Here is a 23,651-nt window from a genome sequence, read left to right as displayed (position 1 = left end):
GCCAGCCAATGGAGTTGAGGATGAGCAGAGGCCCTGGGCAGAGAGGCAGCACATGCAAAAGACTGAAGCAAGACAGCGCAGGAACACAAAGTGGTGGGTGCTGCAGAGGACCAAGGAGCTCCACGGGAGGCAGGGAGCATCAGGCGAGCAGGGCCAGACCACCAAGAACCTAAAAGCCACACGGAGGAGAGCGAGTCTGGTCTTCAAGGCAACAGGGGAGCCACCCTGAGTGGTTTAAGCAGTGAAGGGACCTAACTGATATTTTGTTTTTTTTGGGTTTTTTTTGTTTGGTTTTTTTTTCTTGAAACGGAGTCTCACTCTGTCGCCCAGGCTGGAGTGCAGTGGCCCGATCTCTGCTCACTGCAAGCTCCGCCTCCCGGGTTCATGCCATTCTCCTGCCTCAGCCTTCCGAGTAGCTGGGACTACAGGCGCCCGGCACTGCACCAGGCTAATTTTTTGTATTTTTAGTAGAGACGGGGTTTCACTGTGTTAGCCAGGATGATCTCAATCTCCTGACCTCGTGATCCGCCCACCTCGGCCTCCCGAAGTGCTGAGATTACAAGCGTGAGCCACCGCACCCAGCCCTAACTGATATTTTGTTAAGATTCCTCAGGCCTGTATACAGAGCGGGTTCACAGGGGCTCAGAGTGGAGAGAGGGAGGACAAGCTGGAGGCCAGGGCGCTGCTTCAAGCTGCAGAAGTGCTGGCCTCAGCGGACCGACTTTCACCCGTCTGGGAGACAGAGTCACGTGCAGGGGTGTATCAGGCATGTGGATATGCTGGTCTGGAGCCCAGGGTCCAGTGCTCCAGCAGCCTCAGGAGACAGGCAGAAACTGACACAAGAAGAGGGGAACTGTCCTAGGCACAGGTGCAGGGTAGAAGACGTCTAGAAACCATCCTTCAGCCTTGAAGGGAGGAACTGGCAAGAGCCTGAGAACCAGAGACAACAGAGCAAAAGGAACCGAGTGTTCCCAGAAGGCAGTAGCCCGCAGTGACAGGGCAAGATACAGAAAGAAAAAGTATCTATTGCATTTATCAACGAGGAGAATGGTTTCAGCCAAAGAGGGTCACTGGCTTCCTGGGCAAGAAAAGTGCCTGTGGAGGAGGCATGGAAACGGGTCCTGATGTTCTGGGGAGTGAGTGGGAGGCAGACGAAGAGCTTCAGCTGTGGGGGAGGAGGAAAGGTGGCGACCCAGGGAAATGCCTGCAGGGCAGAAAGGGAGTACTTTTCGTTTTTCTTCTCATAGGAGAGAGAGTTGTTTGCCTTGGAAAATTGGAAGGATACCTTTTCCACTGAAAGGCAGAGAAAGAGGGAAAGGAGAACTATGGATCATGATGAGGATGTAGGTCTGGCAGCAGGAAGGAGAAGGTGCCTGTGTGCTGGCTTCTTCAGAAGTGCTCTGGCCTCGGTCCATTGTACCACGGGATGCCGCGTGGGGTGGGCTCAGGCATCACCTTGCCCGCACTGAACTCCTGGTGCTGTCACGGCATGTGCAGAAGACCTGGCTAAGTTATTTAACTTCTCACTGCCTCTGTTTCATTATTTGCAACATGGCAAAAATAAAAATGGTATCTACCCTATAGGGCTGCTGAGAAGATGGGAGGAGGCATTCAGTCAGTACTCCTGACTTAAAATCTCACCATCCTGCCCCTCTCTATGTCTGTCACAGCCATCATAACCTTGGATTACTGCGACAGTGACCAAGAGGGCTTGTGTTTCTTAGCTCTTCCTGATTTAATTCAATTAACAACAAGGCCATCTTCAGGCCTTCCCAGCTCAGGAATGTCTCCCTTTCACCTGATAAAGTCAAAGCCTTTCACAAACTGGTCTCACACGCCATAACAATTATACACACATATGTAAAAATATACCTCAAACTGCACACTCATCAGCATATAAATCCGTGCTAGGCTGACATGTGCAGGCGCCACACCCTCCCACCCCTGGGCCACGTGCAGGTTGTTCCCACTGACTGGAGTCACCTACTTTTCTACCCTCTGAAGTTGTTTTTCATTTTTCAAGGTCACACCTCAAACCCCTCCTCTGGAGAGGAACCTTGTCTGATTTCTTCAGCACCCCCTGGATTCTTCTGCACTGCGAGTCCCACAGTTTTCCTTGGCTGTCTCAGGGGCTGTAGCTGGATTATGCATTTATTAAGGGTAGGCAGTCACGAGTGCACTGGGAATGAGTCACTTTTCTCCCCTAATCTCTGAATGAGGGGTCACCCAGGAGATGGACCCCAGCAGCAAATGTCATGAGGGAAAATGCTCTGTGTGTGGCAATTTTGGAACTAGGGAGGACACCAAGGTTAGTGCCCAATAAGTCTCCAAAGCCCAAGTACTGAAATGAGTCCAGTCTGGAAGGTAAGGACACCTCAGCTTCTGTAGATTTCCCCCTAAAACGGGATGTTAATAGTATCACTTCGCCAATGACTCAAAATTTAACTACAAAATTCACATTTAAAGAAACTGCAGGCCGGGCACGGTGGCTCACGCAGGTAATCCCAGCACTTTGGGAGGCCGAGGCAGGCGGATCACTTGAGGTCAGGAGTTCGAGATCAGACTGGCCAACAGGGTGAAACCCCGTTTCTACTAAAAATATAAAAATTAGCCAGGTGTGGTGGCATGTGCCGATAATCCCAGCCACTTGGGAGGCTGAGGCAGGAAGATCACTTGAACCCGGTACGCAGAGGTTGCAGTGAGCCAAGATTGCGCCACTGCATTCCAGCCTGGGCAAGAGAGTGAGACTCTGTCTCAAAAAAAAAAAAGAAAAAAGAAAAAGAAAAAAAGAAACATGCTTTGCTCTGCATCTCGTAAAACTCCTTAACAAGTCTAAAGCAAAAAGTATACATATATCCTGGTATCAAAAATAAATAGGCAGGGGCTGGGTGTGGTACCTCACACCTGCAATCCCAATACTTTGGGAGGCCGAGGAACACAGATAGCTTGAGGTCAGGAGTTCGAGAACAGCCTGGCCAACATGGTGAAACCCTGTCTCTACTAAAAAAAATACAAAAATTAGTCTGGCGTGGTGGTGTACCTATAGCCCTAGCTACTTGGTAGGCTGAGGCAGGGGAATTGCTTGAACCTGGAAGGGAGAGGCTGCAGTGAGCTGAGATCATGCCACTGCACTCCAGCCTGGGCAACAGAGCAAGACTCCATCTCAAACAAACAAACAAACAAAAACCCCAAATAAATAAATAGGCAGGGTGTGGTGGCACACATCTGTAATCCCAGCACTTTGGGAGGCCAAGATGGGCTTGAGCCCAGCCTGGGCAACACGGTGAAACTCAGTCTCTATTTAAAAAAAAATAAATAAATAAAACACATAAATAAAATGAAAATAAATGATTACATCTTGGACAAGTAGTTGGTAACTTTCGTGGAGAGTTTTCTTTTCCAATAATTCCTCTACCACATTACACAGATATTCTGGGAGGACATTTGCTATGTGGGCTACAGATGACATCTTTTCTTTTCTTTTTTTTTTTTTTGAGACAGAGTCTTGCTCTGTTGCCCTGGCTGGAGTGCAGTGGCATGGTATCGGCTCACTGCAACCTCCGCCTCCTAGGTTCAAGCAATTCTCTTGCCTCCTGAGTAGTTGGAACTACAGGTGCCCACCACCACATCCAGCTAATTTTTGTACTTTTAGTAGAGATGGGATTTCACTATGTTGGCCAGGCTGGTCTCTAACTCCTGACCTCAAGTGATCCACCTGCTTCAACCTCCCAAAGTGCTGGGATTACAGGCGTGAGCCACCATGCCCGGCTGACATCTTTTCTTAAAACAGGAGCCTTGGGGTTTTCCTACTGAAGCATCGTTTCTTAGAACTATTTTAGATCTTCGAAGTTGTGAATCAGTGAGACTTTAAATTTAAGCAATGTAGAGTCACTTAGAATATTTACTTTTTCAAGAAAGAATTTATCCCTCTCTAATGACACAGGGAGATGAGTTTATGCTAATGGCTTGTGAGACCTCAGAATTAAATTCTGCTCTAAACAAACAAAAAGGACTATTCACATATTTCTAGAGAAGAGCCAAGGCACGGTGGGAATGTGCGGCTGGCTCCTGCACCGTTATACACAGCGGGCCTCTCGACGTGCTGCATCCACACAGCTCGCAAGGTCACCACCACAGCCTTCTGAAAGTGCATGCTGCTGCCCAAAGAGGGCCAGTAAAAAACGGAGAAAATTCAAGTGAAGCAGTGTCAAAATTCAATGGTTTCCAAACAGTCCTTCTCTACTCCAGTGGCTCGACTTGAACATATCTAAGATCCAATTTTCCTGTGTCAAACAGGAGTATTTATTCATGCCCAATGTAGTTGTTAACAGTACAGCTGGAGGTTGACCATTTACAGCTTTGCTTTCCGTTGCTGAGTGAGGGTGACTCGGGGAAAACGATCTTAGGGCCCCCATGGGTGAGTAGCGGGGACAAGAGACTTTGTGGTTCTAGGGTAAAGAGCTGACCACAAAGAGAACAGGCAATTCCTGGCAATAGAACCAATTTTCCTTAGAATAAGAGAGGTAAAAAGAATCTACTGATGGGTTATGATTGGGAGACTGAATAAATTTGTGTTTATTCCCCATTTTAACACAAAGAGAAGGTTGTCACGGGCACCCTTCAATCTAGGACTTCCCTTTCTAAGGCAAGTGCAAAGCATCAAGGTAAAATAATTACCTTCTCTGGCCAGATGCCCAGGTGGAAGTAAAGCCTGGCCTGGAGGAGGAGAAGCTGCACCTGGTCCGGGTACATTGCCAGATAGAGATCCAGTGAGTCTCTCAGGAGCTGGTATGACTGGTCGATGCCTTCCCTAGAAGAGGAAAAACAATCTTTGTCTTATCCTGCTTGTTTTTTCAGCAAAGACTCTCTTTTTCCAGGCCCAGGTTTTAAATAGAATTGACACAAATCCCAAACGTTTTCTGATTCTGGTATTTCTCCTCTGTTCAACAGAGATACAATACTCTTAAGTAAAAAAAAAAAATACAATAAATATAAATCTTGTACCCTACTTTGGTGATGGGTACTAAATGAAAATCAGAAGCATTTTTACTAAGCAATCACAGCAATAACACTATACATAATTAAAAATGAATTCTGAAGGCCAGGCACAGTGGCTCATGCCTGTAATCCCAGCACTTCGGGAGGCCAAGGCAGGCGGGTCACCTGACCAAAATGGAGCAACCCTGTCTCTACTAAAAATACAAAAATTAGCCGAGCGTGGTGGCACATGCCTGTAATCGCAGCTACTCGGGAAGCTGAGGCAGGAGAATCGCTTGAACCCAGGAGGCAGAGGTTGCGGTGAGCTGAGATCACGCCATTGCACTCCAGCCTGGGCAACAAGAGCGAAACGCTGTCTCAAAAAAAAAAAAAGAATTATGAGTAGGCAGTGCAGAGAGGATATTTTTGGCCAGTGAAACTACTCTGTGTGATACTATAAAGGGGGATACATGTCATTATGTGTTTGCGCAAACACACAGAATATATGACACCGAGAGTGAATCCTCATGGAAACTGGACTTTTCCATGAGGATGATAATGATGTATCAGTGCAGGTTCACTGGCTGCAACAAATGCACCGCTCTGGTGCAGATGCTGATGGTGACGGAGGTTGTGCATGTGTATGGCGTGGAGGATATGGGAACTCTCTGTACTTTCTGCTCAGTTTTGCAGTTGGCCTAAAACTGCTCTAAAAAAGTCTATTAAAAAAATAATCATGTCATTAGACAGAAAACTATTACTATAATATACAGCCTACAACTTTCTACTTTCCCTATAGGACAAATTTCTTTGGACTTAGAAACAAGACAGTTTCATATTTTTGTTTTCTTATCTAATGATAGGAAGGTATAAATTAAAAGACGGCAAAGCATTTGGATACGAGAAGATCTTGCCCTTGAAAAATAATATTTCCCAGTCTAAGATATTCTTGTTACTGAAGAATGCTTTCAGTACTCGCAAAGAGAACTTGTCAGTGCCTACTGCAAAGATCTCAAAGAAAAGTCACTTGGCACATCTCAAACACAATTCAAGCTTCTAAAGACACGTGCTCTGCAGAAGTACTAGAAAACCAAGAAAACCTTACCGCTTCCCCAGGCTTAACAGGTTTCCCACCATTCTCTGTAACACCTTCTTGACATTGACCACACCATACAGTGCCGCAGTCACGTGCTGGCCGATCAAGTACTCGCATTCTTTCACTGTCAGCTGCTTGCCTTTCCCAAAAGCATCTATGTAGATGTAGTCAAAGATGTCCAGGGTTGCCCTATCCAAAGAGCCAAATATCAGATGAGAGCTGAACAACTCATTATTTTAAGTCTCCACAATAAGTAGCTCAAATCATGGGCTGAAGGTTGAGACCATAACATTTCTACTTAAAATATGAATGTCTTGTCCGAGCTTAAAATCTGACCCCTTTGTGCAAGCTCTGCTCTGTCAAGACCACAGCACACTGACATTTAAGAAACAGCACCAATGTATGTCATCTAATAGCAACTCACTGCCAGGAGTATCTACAAGTTCGGCTAAGATAATGATTCACGGAATGCCTGAGGCAGTCTGTTAATTCCATAGATTAGCAGCAGGTAACAATCTGTGGATCCTGGGCCCTGGATGATCTGATGAAAGTTACAGCACCTCAGCCGGGTGCGGTGGCTCACGCCTGTAATCCCAGCACTTTGGGAGGCCGAGGCGGGCAGATCAAACGGTCAGGAGATCGTGATTAACATCCTGGCTAACACAGTGAAACCCCGTCTCTACTAAAAATACAAAAAAATTAGCCAGGTGTGGTGGCATGTGCCTGTAGTCCCAGCTACTCGGGAGGCTGAGGGGCAGGAGAATGGCGTGAACCCGGGAGCTGGAGCCTGCAGTGAGCTGAGATCACGCCACTGCACTCCAGCCTGGGCAACAGAGCAAGACTCTGTCTCAAAAAAAAGAAAGTTACAGCACCTCACACCAGAAGGATTCGGCCATCAGTTCTGCCGATACGCTGAGGTGGTCGGAGACCTGCTGAGCCCATCACAGCCTTGGGCTGGGAACCCTGCGCTAGAGCACAGAGAGCTGCGCCCCTCACCTCGATCACACAGCTCCTCTTGCAGGTCTGCCTTCTGTGACCTGCACTGGCACACTGGGGTTGGCCCTTGCTGAGCACAATGCTGAGCAGTGGTCACATGATGCAAGCTCTCACCGCACTGCCAGGCCCACTCTCTGCGAGGACTCATGGACGGGATTCAGGTGGCTCTGTTTCAGGGATACTTGTGTTTCTTATGAGCTATTGTTTCATCTTATATTTCAAGCCCACTACAAATTTCTTCCTTGAGTCATATTTATAACCTACCCTTAGCAACGATATAAGAATTATATGGCTGGGTGCGGTGGCTCACGCCTGTAATCCCAGCACTTTGGGAGGCTGAGGCAGGCAGATCACGAGGTCAAGAGATCGAGACCATCCTGGCCAACATGGTGAAACCCCATCTCTACTAAAAATACAAAAATTAGCCGAGCGTGGTGCTATGTGCCTGAAATCTCAGCTACTTGGGAGGCTGAGGCAGGAGAATCACTTGAACCCAGGAGGCAGAGGTTACAGTGAACTGAGATCGCACCACTGCACTCCAGCCTGGGCGACAGAGTGAGACTCCATCTCAAAAAAATAAAAAACAAAAACAAAATAAATAAACCTATGAGGAAAGTACAAAAACAAAATAAGAATTATATAAATGTTCTAGAAACAAGGAACTCTTCAACTGTTTTATGAGGCTAGAACTTCCTAAGGACAAATGTACAAAAATTTCTAGGCCAAGATAATTTATGAGCTATCATAAATGCAAAAATGCTGGATAAAATATGAGTAAATCAAATGCAGCAATGTATTTTACAAATAAGTGATTAAGTTAGACGTGCTGCAACAATGGAAAGAGAGTTAAACATGCAAAAATCTATTTTGTAACAGATGCTGGGAAGGTTGTGGAGAAAAAGGAATGCTTATACACTGTTAGTGGGAGTGTAAATCAGTTCAACCATTGTGGAAGAGAGTGTGATGATTCCTCAAAGGTCTGAAGACAGCTAAACCATTTGATCCAGCAATCCCATTACTGCGTATATACCCAAAAGAATACAAGTCATTCTATTATAAAGTCACATGCACACATATGTTCATTGAAGCACTATTCACAATAGCAAAGACATGGAATCAACCTAAACGCCCATCAGCGATAGAGTGGATAAAGAAAATACGATACCTATATACTATGGAATACTATGCAGCCACAAAAAAGAACAAGATCATGTCCTTTGCAGGGATGTGGATGGAGCTAGAGCCATCATCCTTAGCAAACTAACACAGGAACAGAAAACCAAATACTGCATGCTCTCACTTATAAGTGGGAACTAAGTGATGAGAACACACGGACCCAGAGTTGAACAACACACACTGGGGCCTATCGGAGGGTGGGCGGTGGGAGAGGATCAGGAAAAATAACTAATGGGAAGTAGGCTTAATACCTGCATGAAATAATCTGCACAACAAACCCCCATAACACAAGATTACCTATGTAACAAACTTGCCCATGGACACCAGAACTCAAAAGTTAAAAAAGAGAAATTCTATTACGACAACAAAAAAATCTATTTCTAAACATATAAACTAAAAGAGAAAAACCTTGAATGTGTAGACACAGAAAAAGAATTCTGAAAATACAAAAAAAATCTAATGCCTAGCTATTAAGAAAACTTAGCAAAGTAGGAATGTAGATGGTAGCTTTCATAATCCCTAACTGCTCCCAACAGCATGCCTGAGGGTGAATTTTTGTTTTCTTTTTCTGATGCAGGGTCTTGCTATGTTGCCCAAGCTGGCCTTGAACTACTGGGCTCAATCAATCCTCCCACCTCACCCTTCCAAGCAGCTGGGACTACAGGCGTGCGTCACCGTGCCTGGCTTTGAAATTTCAAAAGCATTCCATTTAAAGTCATACCCAAGGCAAGAGTCCCTGCTATCTTTGTTTTTATTCAACTTTGTACAAAAAGATCTAGCTAGCAGAGTAATGCAAGAAAAGAAACAAATATATAGGAGTTATAAAAGAAGAAACCAAACTGTCACTATTCACAGATACTATGATTATCCACAGAAAAAAGCCAGGAATGGACAAATTATTAGCACTAATGATTTATTCAGCCAAGGCACTGAAAATCAAAACTGTATCTAGGTAGCAAGCACATCTCTGCATACCATTAATACTTAAAAAATGTAATCTTAAAGATTACCATTTACAACTGCAAAAAAAAAAAAAAAAAGAAAAAAAATGGAAGGTACCTAACAATAAATCTAACAAGATGTTAGCTTGATGAAGAAAAGATAAAATCTTTTAAGGCCAGTAATGACAACCTAAACAAACAGAGTGGTCCATGTTCATAATAAGACTGATAGTGAGACACTGGCAATGTCCTCCTGTTAATCTAGAACTCCAATTCAAAGTAATCCCTGGCTCCAATCAACAGACACAAAGGGGTTCCAAAGAACCTGACAAAATTGATTCTAAATCTATAGAGAGCAAAAGCTAGAAACAGCCAAGGCAATTTTGAAGAACTAGCTGGAGTCTCATCCTTCCAGACATCAGGGATAATTATAAAGTTGCAGTGCTTAAGAAAATAAGGTCCTGGTACAGGGACAGAGCAAAGTGGCCAAAGGCAAAGAGCAGAGAAAAAGAGAGAAAGGGCCGTATAGCCCAGCAGCTCCTGCCATGTCCCTGAGGGCTGAGTCCCTTATGGGGCTCAGTGCTAGTTTCTGTCACATGTCTGGGGGGTATTAAATTATTTCCTTGTTCATTTGCATTATAGTATATGTCCACTGTAGCCCAAGAAGGAAAAATGTTGTTACCTGCATACAATCCTACCCTGTAGTAAGTTATCCTGGCAAATGACGTGGTAATTGGTGTTTTAAATGTTTTATATTGTACAGAAATCTTTGGTGGATTATTACATAGGCATTTAAGAATATTTTGGAGATACTTGGGAAGATCGGTTGGGTTATTTGGGGAAAGGGAATGGGACGAAAAATCATTTTTTTCCACTTAAAATAATGGAAATTGGGTCCCCACTATCCAAAAATTAAACCATTCAGTACATCCTCAGAAACACATTATCTGGAACACAAGGGAAGCCTGCACAGTTATTTAATGCAACATACACAAGTAATGAACCATAAACATCTTCATGGAAATAAACATGGCCAGGCACGGTGGCTCATGCCTATAATCTCAACACTTTGGGAGGCTGACGCAGGCCGATCACTTGAGCTCAGGAGTTCAAGACTAGCCTGGGCAACATGGCGAGACCCCGTCTCTACAAAAAAATTAGCCAGGTTGTGGTGGTGCATGCCTGTGGTCCCAGCTACTAGGGAGGCTGAGGTGGGAGGATGGCTTGAGTCCAGGAGATGGAGGGTGCAGTAAGCCAAGATTGTGCCAATGCACCCCAGCCTGGGTGGCAGAGCCAGACCCTGTCTCAAAAAAAAAAAGAAAAAAGAAATAATAAACACTTTCAAACTGGTGGTTAGCTCTGGAGAGGAGAAAGGGATGAGGAAGAGTACCTGGGAGGCTTCAACTAAATATGTCATGTTTTATTTCTTAAACTAAGAAGTAGGAACAGAGATCAATTGTACTGTTTTGCTATGCCACATCAGAAACTCTCCTGGGTATATAATATACTGGATGATCTCATTTAATCTTCCAAGCTGCTTTATAAAAAACATTAATCCATTTTACCAGGGAAGAAACTGAGGCCTCCTCAGAGGAAGGCAAAGTTTGAACCCAGTTTGACTTCAAAGCTCTGGTACTTTCTATCACACAATTCATCACTAAAGGGTATCAGAGTTAATCATTAAGACAGAGTTTCAAAGATCAGGACATAGGTAAATAACTTTTTTCTTTTCCCCTAAATTGTGGATTTAATGAGAATATATTTCCATCTGTTGAACTATTTCTTTCAGAAAAGCTAGACTATAACTGAAAAGGAGCTTTTTGCCCTACAGAGCACTAGGTTTAAAAAAGAACAAAACAGAACTCAGTAACCAGGTCTCTCAAATTCTCATCAGTCACCAACCTTGCCTGAAGGGGAACACGGCCACCCTGTTCAATCTCCCCGGCTTTCTTTCCCTCCCTTCCTCTCTTCCTCTCCCACTCATGTGGGACAAAGGAGGAGATTTTACAGAAGAATAAAAAGAAATAATTTCTTTAAGAACTCTTTGATCTGATCTGCTTTGAAACAAAGGGACTCTGAGAACCACATAAGACCCTGAAGTCAGAGTCTTATTTTTTAAAGCTACACTTTTTGAGATAACTGTAGATTTACACATGCAGTTTTAATAAATACAGAAAGATCCAGAGTACCCTTTTCCCAGTCTCCCCTGATGGTACCATCCTAACTGTTATAGTATAAATAACACAATCAGAATACTGACACTGATACAGCCAGGAAACTAAACAGTTCCATCACCACCCTAGTCCCATTTTTAACCTGTGTGGTAACACCCAACTTGATGTTGAAAATCAGACTGCCTCTCAGCACGGAGGGATCGAATCTTTAGGACCACAGATAATGAGTCATGGATGCTCACCCTTCTGCGCCTTGGCACCACCTTAGTAAGAAGTGACTTGGGAAGTTGACAGGCTCCAGTGGGACTCCCAACTGCCGAGCAATTGTCAAATAGAGCAGAGACATGCTGATTGGGATTCCTGTTCTGCGAATCAAAACCTAAAGCAGAAAAAATGCTTTTACTTCACTGCGATGAAGTATACATTCTCATTCTTTCAATAAACATTCTCATTAGGCACCTATTTTGCATTGGGCATAACGCTCATTTGTGAGGCTTAAGTGAGTATTTCACTTATTTAGGTCAGGGGTCGGTAAACTATAGTCCATGGCAATTCCGGTCCACCGGCTATTTTTGTACAGCTTGTGTGAGAAAAAGTTTTGTTTTTTCAATGTTTGAAAAAATAGTTAATACTATTCAAAGACATATGAAAGTAACATGAAATTCGAATTTCAATGACCATATATACAGTTTTGTTGGACACAGCCACACTCAGTTGTTTTTACATTATCTGTGCCTCCTTTTACACCACAGTGGCAGAACTTGGTGGTTAACAACAGAGACCACATGGCCCTCAAAGCTGAAATAATTTTTTTTGTTGTTTTTTTGAGATGGAGTCCCGCTCTGTTGCCCAGACTGGAGTGCAATGGCGCAGTCTTGGCTCACTGCAACCTGCCATATTCAAGCGATTCTCTTGCCTCTGCCTCCCAAGTAGCTGGGATTACAGGCGACCACCACCATGCCTGGCTAATTTTTTTGTATTTTTAGTAGAAACGGGGTTTCACAATGTTGGCCAGGCTGGTCTCGAACTCCTGACCTCAGGTGATCCGGCCACCTTGACCTCCCAAACTGCTGGGACTGCAGCGTGAGCCACCACACCTGGCCAAAGCTGAAATAAATTACTGCCGGCCTTTTATAGGAAAAGATGGTCGAGCCCTGATTTAGGCTCTCCTTCTTCCAGAAAGAATTTAAAACTGTTTCAAGGAAAAGCGTGTACAATATAGCAAAATAAAAGTAGCAGATAGGGCAACAAAATAAATATGAAAATAGAACTAGGCAGAAAGCAAATAAAAAATAAATATAACAGATGCAAACTTGACACAGCTGGGCCACAGGTTTCCCCAAATGGCTAGAGGCCAGTGCAAAAAGAGGGCCCTGATTAGTTCCACAGTTTAGTGTTCATGAGATACAAACTGACCAAACAGAGTCAGAGAATATCTACTTTTAGTCAAAAATCTATCTCAAGGGTTTGCATATGGAGGATACTCCATGAGAAAACAGATAAACTCCACAACAATATCCTTAAAGCAGAAGGAAAAATAAGTTTCATTGAGCACTCAGAGATGGAAGGCATGGTACTGGCCTTCAAGAATGTACGGTCTATCAGATAGAAGCTTAAAAAAATACATATAGGATGGGCACAGTGGCTCACACCTATAATCCCAGCGCTTTGGGAGGCTAAGGTGGGAGGATCACTTGAGGCCATGAGTTTGAGACCAGGCTGGGCAACACAGCAAGACCTCATCTGTACAAAAAATAAAAAATTAGCCGGTATGGTGGCACATAGTCCGAGCTGCTCAGCAGGGTGACGCGGCAGGATCGCTTGAACCCAGGAGCTTGAGGCTGCAGCAAGCTATGACTGCACCACTGCATTCCAGCCTGAGCAACAGAGCAAGATCCTGTCTCTAAAAAAAGAAAATAAAATTACTATACCTATATTACTATAACCATATATTACTATGGTAATATACTATGTACCTATATTTACCTGATGCATATATAAGTTTAGGGCATTATAGTAATCCATTCGATTCCCCTTGAACTTCAGTTGGTCATAAAGGACATAGTTCATGGCATCCAGCACCTGGCTCTGGAGTTCTATTTCCATTATCATGGATGATTCACCTGAAACACAGAGATCTACTCTGGACCCAAGCACAAATAAGGTTGTGACAGGTGCCCCAAACTACCCACAAGATGAAGACATTGGTAATGGCCTAGCAATATTAATCAAGTGTTGCCAATCTAGGAAGCAGAAGGCAGTATGTATTTGAACTGTTTTAGGTTCAACACTTCAACCAGGTAAACACGTGGTCACATCATTTTATCACTTTTTCGTGACATAATGGGAGCACACTAACAAATCTCTCAAATTAACCAATTCCTCTAGATTTTCTTTCATAAATACAGCTGGATCCAAAGCAATGCCACACCTGCCTTGAAGGCCAAGCTGGGGTGGCGACTGTTTATGCCCCGAAGAGTTTTGCAAACGAGCTCTACGATGCTGTCAATTTGGGCCTGGATGTCTTTGAGGCTGATATCGGAGAGAGGATTGCAGTACTGGTCAATATATACAGCACCTGAAAATGAACAAGAATTACCGAATAAATTCTTACGTTACCCTTTTCTTATTAGCTTGGCATTTTACCCTGGACATCCTGGGACATGGCTCTTTACACCACCCCACTGGATAAGCTTCATGTTTTGGCCGCGGACCTTGCTGCTAACACACTGAGAAGGAGCAACAAACATTTTCATAACAAAGTAGCTTACACTTTAAAAAAAATAAATACACAAACCAAACTTCTCTCAGAAGTCATGGACTAAAAAACTGCATGGTGTGTGGCACAGTCTCATATTCTATTACAAGGAAAAGGAAATGACATCAAGGAGATCTTTTCAAGCTACTTCTCTCTCCCTAGCTCTTATAGGTTCCAAATCCAACAACTCTGAAAACGTAATGGTATAAGGCAGTTCCTTTAGAAAAAAATTCTGGCCGGGTGCGGTGGCTCAAGCCTGTAATCCAGCACTTTGGGAGGCCGAGACGGGCGGATCACGAGGTCAGGAGATCGAGACCATCCTGGCTAACACGGTGAAACCCCGTCTCTACTAAAAAATACAAAAAACTAGCCGGGCGAGGTGGCGGGCGCTTGCAGTCCCAGATACTCGGGAGGCTGAGGCAGGAGAATGGCGTAAACCCGGGAGGCGGAGCTTGCAGTGAGCTGAGATCCGGCTACTGCACTCCAGCCTGGGCGACAGAGCGAGACTCCGTCTCAAAAAAAAAAAAGAAAAAAATTCTGAAAGCCCTCCATGACAGATGTGCCATTTCAACAAATTACACCCCTCAAGGGCGAACAGTAAATGGACTCTGGAGCTAACCCTACTTTCCAATGAGATAACAAATTATGCTCAGGGAACGTACAGCTGAAAAGCTGTACAGAGCACACTGCAGACAGTCTCTTAAGAATCACTCCTCTTCACAGTCTTAGGCAATTTTGGAAGCAGAGACTGAAGGGCTAACAGCATCATTTGGGTAAGGACACCGTTACGTGGGAAGCTCTCGAGTCACGTTAAATTCAAGAGATCCCAGACCAGCTCAGAACCTGGACCCCCTTACCAATGCTCCAGAGCTGAAAGCAGTTGAATGAGTGTCAAGACACCTCGACCCCAGTCCCAGTGTTGCCACCAGCCAGGGACTGGCTCCTGGGCCTCCATGGGCCCCAGCTTCCCTACCTGGAGGCTGAAGCAGTTTATGCTGCACATTTCTGAAGTCTGTTCTTTCCTAATGCTATGATTCCCGGACTTCTTTGATGGCATCAGCATTATTCTAGTCACTCACCAAGGATCAGAACCTTGGAGAGTCAACTGTCATTCACTCAACTACTCAACAATTTCCAATGGCTTCCCAATGCTTATGACACTGATGTGGAAGTTCTTCGAAAATTATAACTTTGTATTTAGAAAATGAAAAAGGAGTATTTGTTTTCATACATAAGCTACAAAAAAAAAAATATATATATATATATATATATACTACTCTTAACTGTGAAATAAACAGAAGGAAGGATGCTTCTCAACTCCGTATACAAATGAGGGGATTCTAGGGTGGTGAGATGTTTCACTTCCTTTTGGATGATACTAGGTTTTCATACACTTGATAAGCATTTACACTAAGCATTGTGGGGTATACAGTGATCCTAACACAAGGACCACAACACATGAAGCTTAGGGACTAGTTACAGAAACAAAATGTACACACAGGAAACAGAAAAAATACAAGACAGTTTACTATTAAATGCTGCTGTAGCTCTGAGGTGAATAAAATCTCTAAGTAGTCAGTGGAAATTTAATGGAAGTGAGGCTTGAGCTGAATTATGGAGGGGAGTAGGATTTTCAAGAGGGATTATGAGGAGGAGGGATATCATGAATGAGGAAGTGAAGCCAGGTGTATTTGTGGGGCACCAGTCTAGACAATGGCCTGGATGGAGCAAATGGGACATCCTGGAGAGTACGGAGCATAGGTCTGGACCAGATTATGCAGGGCACTGAAAAGCAGGTAGAGGTTTAATATAAAAGGGAAATGAGTTGTCCACACCGCAGGTTTCACACGCAGTGGTAAAAGCTAGGTTTCTAATTGGGCTGGCACTGATATATTGGCTGACTTGGAGGGAAGAAGGGATAATGTTCATGAAATCAAGTATTACTCAGAAAGTTGTTGCCAGGAGAGGTAGCCATAGACTGCATGAGACTAGTTACAGAAGCCAGCCAGGTGTGGTGGCACTTGAGCACAGGAGTTTGAAACTAGCATAGGTGACATAGCAAGATCCCGTCTCTAAAAATAAATACAAATTTTTTTTTTTTTTAAATAGTAACAGAATAGGAACATGACTATGAGATACACTGGAATGCAAAAAAATCAACAATCTGGTAAATCACCAGAAGTAGGGAATAAAAGTAAATGACCAGTGATATTTATATCTCATAACCATAATGTATGGGAATGTTTGTGCAATATTTTAGGAATTCAAAATCATTTTTAAAAAATGGAAGTCTCACTTTGTTCCTGTTCAACTTAATAAGAACAAGAAGATTCTCCACTCCTTTCTTCTTGCCTGTCCACTCAACTTCTTCCTTCTCACCTTTCATTATGGACAAGCAGACTCACTGATGCCCAAGAACATTCTGTCCTCAATAAACTCCAACCCGAGAGGTTAAGGGATTTACTGAAGGTCACAGGGAGACAACATTGGATATATTTACTTCTGATTTGGAAATTATGCCTTAAAGCTCAGAAAAATAGGAATTCACTTCATTAGCTAAAGTATCACTCTCACACTTTAAGCCAATGATGCATCTTTAAAAAACACTATTTCTTTAGTGGACTTTGATAAAATCTTAGCTCTAAATTTAATAGTTTGAACTACCTCATTGGTCAGGCCCTATAATCCAATCTGCAGAAGCCCACGAAACATGATTTACTTTTCCACTTCTTTACCACAAGGAACACAACAATTCCCTCTGCTGGTCTTAAAAAATCAGTTACCTATAGAAATACTACTGTCCACATATATGGGAAAATACCCACCTTCAAGATATGACTCATAGTCATCTGGCTGCTGAAGAAAGGCCTTAAGATTATTTAAAATTTTCTGTTGCCGCAGGTAGTAAAGAATTTTTTTCGCGTAGTATTTCCAGGTCAAAGCTTTTCTGGAAACAAACAAGTCAGTAAGAATTAAGATTTGAAAATTTTCAGTTATCTATTTTTTACATTACGCTAACATACCATGTAGTTTGCTGAATAAGAAAAATATAATTGGTTCATTACCTTATAATAATTATAATGGAAGTAGGCAGCAGTCTTTGAAATGTAATATAATACTAAATTAGTTGTACTGAAATTGGAGGAACAGTTATCTGTCTGGCTTCAGACTTACTTGCCTGTATCTTTGGTAAAAGGAAATGGAAGAGCAGCCTGAAAAGGAATTGAGCTGGGGAGGTTCAGAAGATGGGGAGGCATCTAGAACCCTTTGCTGGTCCCCCTGCTTGGGCCACTTGGGCCTGGGCACTCACTGCCACGGTGAGTTCCTCATGGTTTCACATATTATGAAAACTCCTATTTTCCAGACCAGAGTTCTCTCTTGAACTCCAGACCTGTATATCAACTATTATCCATGTACTCTACATCCCGCTTAGAGAGCTGAGCACCTTCATCTTTCTTCCCCTCCCAGAGTCACCCTCATCTCAGATCAAGGCATCTCCATCATTCTAGTGAGGCCAAAAACCTGCAAGTCATACTGGATGCTTTGCTTTCTCTCATAAGCCATACTCAAGACCTGTCAGCCAAAGCTATCAGTACTATCTTCAAATTACATCCAAAATGTGCACACTTCCCAATTACTCCCACACGCCACCATCAGCATTTCTCTGTGTTGCAGCAACATCCTCCTACCTCAGCTTCCCACTTCAGACCTGGCCCCTCCAGTCTATCCTCAATACAGCAGCCAGAGCACTCCAGTAACATGTACAGTCATGTCACCCAATCCTCGACTCCAAGTCTCCAGCGGTTTCCCACCTTGCTCCAAGAAAAAGCCCAGTCCTAATGAGGACCTAAAAGGTCTCTTGAACTCTCGCCCCATTACCTCTCTGACCCCAATTCCTGCCACTCCCCCTCAGTCCAGCCTCCCAAGCATTCCAGCTGTTCCTTTACTGTCTGGCAGGTGCTCACCTTAGTGCCCTGTTCCTTCTGCCTGGTACATTCTCCCCGGAGACTGCAGTCTGTTCTCACCTCCTCCTAGGTTTCAACTCAAATGTCCCCTTGAGTAAGGCCCCCTACATTATTTTAAATGGCACCACCTCACCATTCCCCTGCCTTCTTCCCCGATTATATTTCTCTATAGCATTTTTCATTTTCTAATGTAACCAATTTCTTATTTTTCTTTTCTTTTTTTTTTTTTGAGACGGAGTCTCGCTCTGTCGCCCGGGCTGGAGTGCAGTGGTGCGATCTCAGCTCACTGCAAGCTCCGCCTCCCGGGTTCCCGCCATTCTCCTGCCTCAGCCTCCCGAGTAGCTGGGACTACAGGTGCCCGCCACCTCGCCCGGCTAGTTTTTTGTATTTTTTAGTAGAGACGGGGTTTCACCGTGTTAGCCAGGATGGTCTCGATCTCCTGACCTAGTGATCCGCCCGTCTCAGCCTCCCAAAGTGCTGGGATTACAGGCTTGAGCCACTGCGCCCGGCCAATTTCTTATTTTTCTTAGTGCCTATCTCCCCCACTACAGTATAAGCCCAATGAAGGCAGGGATTTTTTTGTGTGTTGTTCACTGCTGTATCCCTAGTGCCTAGAATAGCGTTTGGCACATAGTAGATGTTCCATAACACTTGTTGAGTGAATAAAATTCTTCACCACATACCCCAAATATATATGGGGATTATAAGAAATAGGAGAGAGACAGTGATGAAACTTATCTGGCTGACATCATGAAGAAACAAACAACTTGCCAATCTTGAGGTAGGTCAATGAAAACCTGCAGAATGATCTATGTTTTATCTACTTTTTAATCTTTGAGTTGTACAACATATCAGTCTAGAAAATTGTGTGAAACGAACAAGTAGCTTAATGAATCATTACAAGACACATTCCTGGATCTACCGCTCTTGCCAAGAGAAAAATTTTGTGGCTAGCACAGTGGCTCACGCCTGTGATCCCAGCATTTTGGGAGGCCGAAGCGGGTAGATCACGAGGTCAGGAGATCGAGACCATCCTGGCTAACATGGTGACACCCCGTCTCTACTAAAAATACAAAAAATTGGCTGGGCGTGGTGGCGGGCACCTGTAGTCCCAGCTACTCGGGAGGCTGAGGCAGGAGAATGGCGTGAACCCGGGAGGCGGAGCTTGCAGTGAGCCAAGATGGTGCCACTGCACTCCAGCCTGGGCGACAGAGGGAGACTTGTCTGGAAAAAAAAAAAAAGAAAGAAAAAAGAAAACTTTGCAAACAGCCAAGAAGCCCTCTGGGGCCCCCCTCAACAATAATCACAAACCACACCTCTATGATCATCACTTTCTTGCTTTTCTCTTTAGTACTACCATGAAATATGCATTCCTACACAGGCGAGTTTGTTTTGATGCCTTTTAAATCTCTTAATCTACAGGATCCTCCTCCATCTTTTTTCCCCCTTGCGTTTTATTTGTTGAAGAATCTGGATTGTTAGGCTTGCAGTTTCCCATCATCTGGAATTTGCTGAGTGTACCCACATGATGTAGTTTAACATGTTCTTCTGTCTTCTGATCTCCTGTAAATTGGATGTAGAGGCTACATGAGATACAGATTTCATTAATTTAGCAAGACAACTTCATAGAAGGTAGTGCATTCTCCCATCAGGAGGCAATAATGCCTGGGTGTCTCTTTTGTGATGTCAGCAGCACTGCTACGCAATGTCTTGATCTGTTAATTCATTTGCGGTTATGAAGTGGTGACATTAGAATTCAACCAACCCTTCCTAATTCATTAGCTGTGATACTTCTATAAGGAAAAACCTCCATGGAAAAGGCAGGATAAATGCTGATATTTTCTATTTACAATTTTTCAAGATAATGATGTGGGTTTCTATTTATCCTTCAAAGGTGACCAATTGTTTTTAGTATATTATGAACTCATAGAGCTAAGCATATTCGATGCATTTCAATCCATTCCTGTTATTGTCCACACTGATGCTCAAACTGTCACATCTTTGGCCACTGGAAGCCTCTTCACATTGGTTCCTCAACACTTCTGACATAAAGTAGTGTCAGTTTTCTTACTGTCTGGTTAGGTTTCCAGGATGCTCCAGGCTCATCTTTTAAAATCCTTGCACTGGACACAGAACCAGTCTTTCTCCAAAAATCCTGGCTTCTTTTGTGGAAAATGTTGTATCAAGATGACAATCTGGATACCAGGGAAGATCAATTCCACTAGGTTGGTTATTGTTTCTAGATCTTTTCAGTGGACAGACCTAGGAAGCCTAGTGTTTATGTGCACGTGTGTGTACATGTACATATACACATGCACTTACATATAGCTACATGCATTTAAACATAAAATACCTTTTGAGTTCATACTGACACTTCTAATTCAAAAATCTATGGCTCTGACCTTCTATCTTATGTCTTCTTTATTCCAGGAGAATTCTGCTGCTCCAGGATATCACAGGTGATAAAATTAGAATATCACATTGTTATTCATTTACTTCATTCCACAGCTCTCTCTCATACACACACACCAGCCCTCAGAATAACAAGACTAATGTTCTTATCACTTTTGAGATGGAGTCTCGCTCTGTCGCCAGGCTGCAGTGCAGTGGTGCGATCTCGGCTCACTGCAATCTTCACCTACCGGGTTCGAGCTATTCTCCTGCCTCAGCCTCCCAAGTAGCTGGGATTACAGGCGGTGTCACCCCACCAAGCTAATTTTTTTTTAAAGTATTTTAGTAGAGACGGGGTTTCACCACATTGGCCAGGATGGTCTCAATCTCCTGACCTCATGATCTGCCCACCTCAGCCTCCCAAAGTGCTGGGATTACTCATCACTTTTATGATTACTGAAAACAGGTAAATAATTTGCATATGCTCTCCTCCAGTGTCCATTCATTTATTTAAACAGATGCATTGTATTTATACTGACATGTCTTACAGACAGTACACATGCAATACTTTCTTCCCTAGAACCCTCATTTGAATTTAAATCGACAAATACATATTTAGTGCTCACTGCCCGTGTTTTTCTGTTTTTTTTTTTTTTTTTTTTTTTTTGGTGGGGGGGGGTTGGGGAGTGGTTTTGGTCATTTGAAATTCATTTTCCAGGAGATTTCTCAGGAAGGACTGAAAAGTCACTGAATTATTGTAAGTTGTTAAGTTTGTGTGTAGTCTTCATATCTGGAAATCAGTTTGGCTGGATATAAAAATCCTTGGCTGACATTTTCCTTAGATCATTGAGTATCTTAAACAAGTTATTTTTTCCTTTGGCATAAAAAATTCTGTTGAAAAGTCTGATGATATTCTCATTTTCTTTTCCTTATAAATGACTTTATCTTTTTTGCTTGGATGCTCAAAGGACTTTCCTGTCTTTAAAATCCAGCAATTTTACTAAAATATGTCTCAGTATTGGTCATTCTGGGACACTTTTCTCAGGTACAATGTATGCATTTATTTATCTATCTATCTATCTAATCCATCTATCTATTTATTTGAGACTGAGTCTCACTTTGTCACCCAGGGTGGGGTGCAGTGGCACAATCTCAGCTCACTGCAACCTCCGCCTCCCAGGTTCAAGCAATTCTCTTGCTTCAGCCTCTTGAGTAGCTGGGATTACAGGCATGCACCACCATGCCCGGCTAATTTTTTGTATTTTCAGTAGAGACGAGGTTTCTCCACATTGGCCAGGCTGGTCTCGAACTCCTGACCTCAGGTGATCCGCCCACCTCAGCCTCCCAAAGTGCTGGGACTCCAGGTATGAGCCAGTGCGGCCGGCCCAGTGTATGCCCTTTTACTATGCTGTTTCTAATCTTTATTGTAGGGCATCTTCTTTTTTAAGACCACATAGCACATCATAAACACAAACTGATTTCCAACTGATGCTTTAGTATTTATGGAAACTACACTTTTTCCTTCCCATGCTTTCCATATCCAAACCACAAGCATTTGCCAGGAATGAATACAAATAGGGTCTTCCATGAAAACTGATATCCCAAAATATTTTTAAATGTGGGGTATTCTATCACTTAAAAACAACCTTATTTGTTTGTTGGCTCGCACTTATAGTCCTAGCACTTTGGAAGGCCAAGGTGGGAGGATCACTTGAAGCCAAGAGTTCAAGACCAGCCTGGGCAACATAGTAAGACACTGTCTCTACCAAATAAAAATTAGCCAGGCATGATGGCACATGCCTGTACTCCTAGCTACTCAGGAGGCTGAGGCTGGAGGATCCCTTGAACCCAGGAGTTCAAGGTTACAGTGAGCCATGATTGCACCACTGTACTCCAGCCTGGGCAACAGGATGAAACCCTGTCTCAAAAAATAAACAGGGCTGGGCATGGTGGCTCACACCTGTAATCCCAGCACATTGGGAGGCCAAAGCAAAAGGATCCTTTTTTTTTTTTTTCTTTTGAGACAGAGTCTGTCGCCCAGGCTGGAGTGTAGTGGTGCAATCTTGGCTTACTGCAACCTCAGCCTCCCGGGTTCAAGCACTTCTCCTGTCTCAGCCTCCCGAGTAGCCAGGATCACTGACCTCAAGTGACCAACCCGCCTTGGCCTCCCAAAATGCTGTGATTACAGGTGTGAGCCACCATGCCTGGCCGGGAAGATCTCGAGGCCAGGAGTTTAATACCTGCCTGGGCAACAAAGCAAGACTCCATCTATACAAAAAATAGAAAAAATTAGCCAGGTGTAACGGCAAGTGCCTGTAGTCCTAACTACTCGGGAGGCTAAGGCAGGAGGATCACTTGAGTCCAAGGGTTTGATTCTGCAGTAAGCTATGATTGCGTCATGGCATTCCAGCCTGGGTGACGGAGTGAGGCTGTTTCTAAAACAAACAATCCTTTTTTAAGGTCAAAATATATGTGTTGGGCCAAGGGGTAACCTATTCGTATTTATTTCTAAAAAGACTATAATATATGTCTTCACTGGCTATGCATTTTCATCATTTTTGGGAATCTGATACGTAAAATGGCAGTACTTCATTGTTGTTTAACACTTTTTTTTTTTTTTGAGATGGAGTTTCACTCTTGTCGCCCAGGCTGGAATGCAATGGTGTGATCTCAGCTCACTGCAACCTCCACCTCCCGCGCCTCCCGGGTTCAAGCAATTCTCCTGCCTAAGCCTCCTGAGTAGCTGGGATTATTGGTGCCTGCTACCAAGTCTGGCTAATTTTTGTATTTTTCTGTAGAGACAAGGTTTCACCACGTTGGCCAGGCTGGTCTCCAACTCCTGACCTCAGATGCTCCACGGACTCGGCTTCCCAAAGTGCTGGGATTACAGGCGTGAGCCACTGCGCCCGGCCTATTTAATACTTTTTGAATAGGGCATTAAAGGGTTTTTTCCATGATTGTTAGCCATTAGGATTTGTTCTTCTGTGAATACCATCCTCCTAACCTTTGTACATTTTTCAGTATCTCGAGTTCTACTGACTTTATTCATGGTCTCTTGGCCATATAGAAGTGTCTGCTCTTTCACCGCCTCCGCATTGTCATTCTTGGTTAAGGTGGTCTCCCTAGACTACATGAAGTCCCCTATTTTCTTTTTTTTTTTTTTTTTTTTTTTTTTTT

General features: G+C 43.5%; 1 protein-coding gene across 2 annotated transcripts in view; it reads right to left on the bottom strand.

Moving 5' to 3' along the window:
• Window positions 1–23,651, bottom strand: part of FBXO21 (F-box protein 21) — a 49,548-nt gene that overhangs the window by 18,429 nt on the left and 7,468 nt on the right. Inside the window, exons 4-9 of one of the 2 annotated variants that reach the window (XM_017887873.1) lie at window positions 16,944–17,065; window positions 13,792–13,938; window positions 13,347–13,483; window positions 11,603–11,739; window positions 6,083–6,262; window positions 4,678–4,810 (exon numbers count right to left, since the gene is read on the bottom strand). In XM_017887873.1, the coding sequence (XP_017743362.1) occupies window positions 4,678–4,810; window positions 6,083–6,262; window positions 11,603–11,739; window positions 13,347–13,483; window positions 13,792–13,938; window positions 16,944–17,065 (856 nt within the window). The remainder of the gene's footprint in view (window positions 1–4,677; window positions 4,811–6,082; window positions 6,263–11,602; window positions 11,740–13,346; window positions 13,484–13,791; window positions 13,939–16,943; window positions 17,066–23,651) is intronic. The other variant, XM_017887874.1, reaches the window with a different exon arrangement.

The sequence above is a fragment of the Rhinopithecus bieti genome, unplaced genomic scaffold (genome assembly GCF_001698545.2).
Source record: "Rhinopithecus bieti isolate Rb0 unplaced genomic scaffold, ASM169854v2 scaffold_17010, whole genome shotgun sequence".
Taxonomy (NCBI): domain Eukaryota; kingdom Metazoa; phylum Chordata; class Mammalia; order Primates; family Cercopithecidae; genus Rhinopithecus; species Rhinopithecus bieti.
Note: the sequence above shows the minus strand (reverse complement) of the source record. Positions and strands in the feature narration are given on the sequence as shown.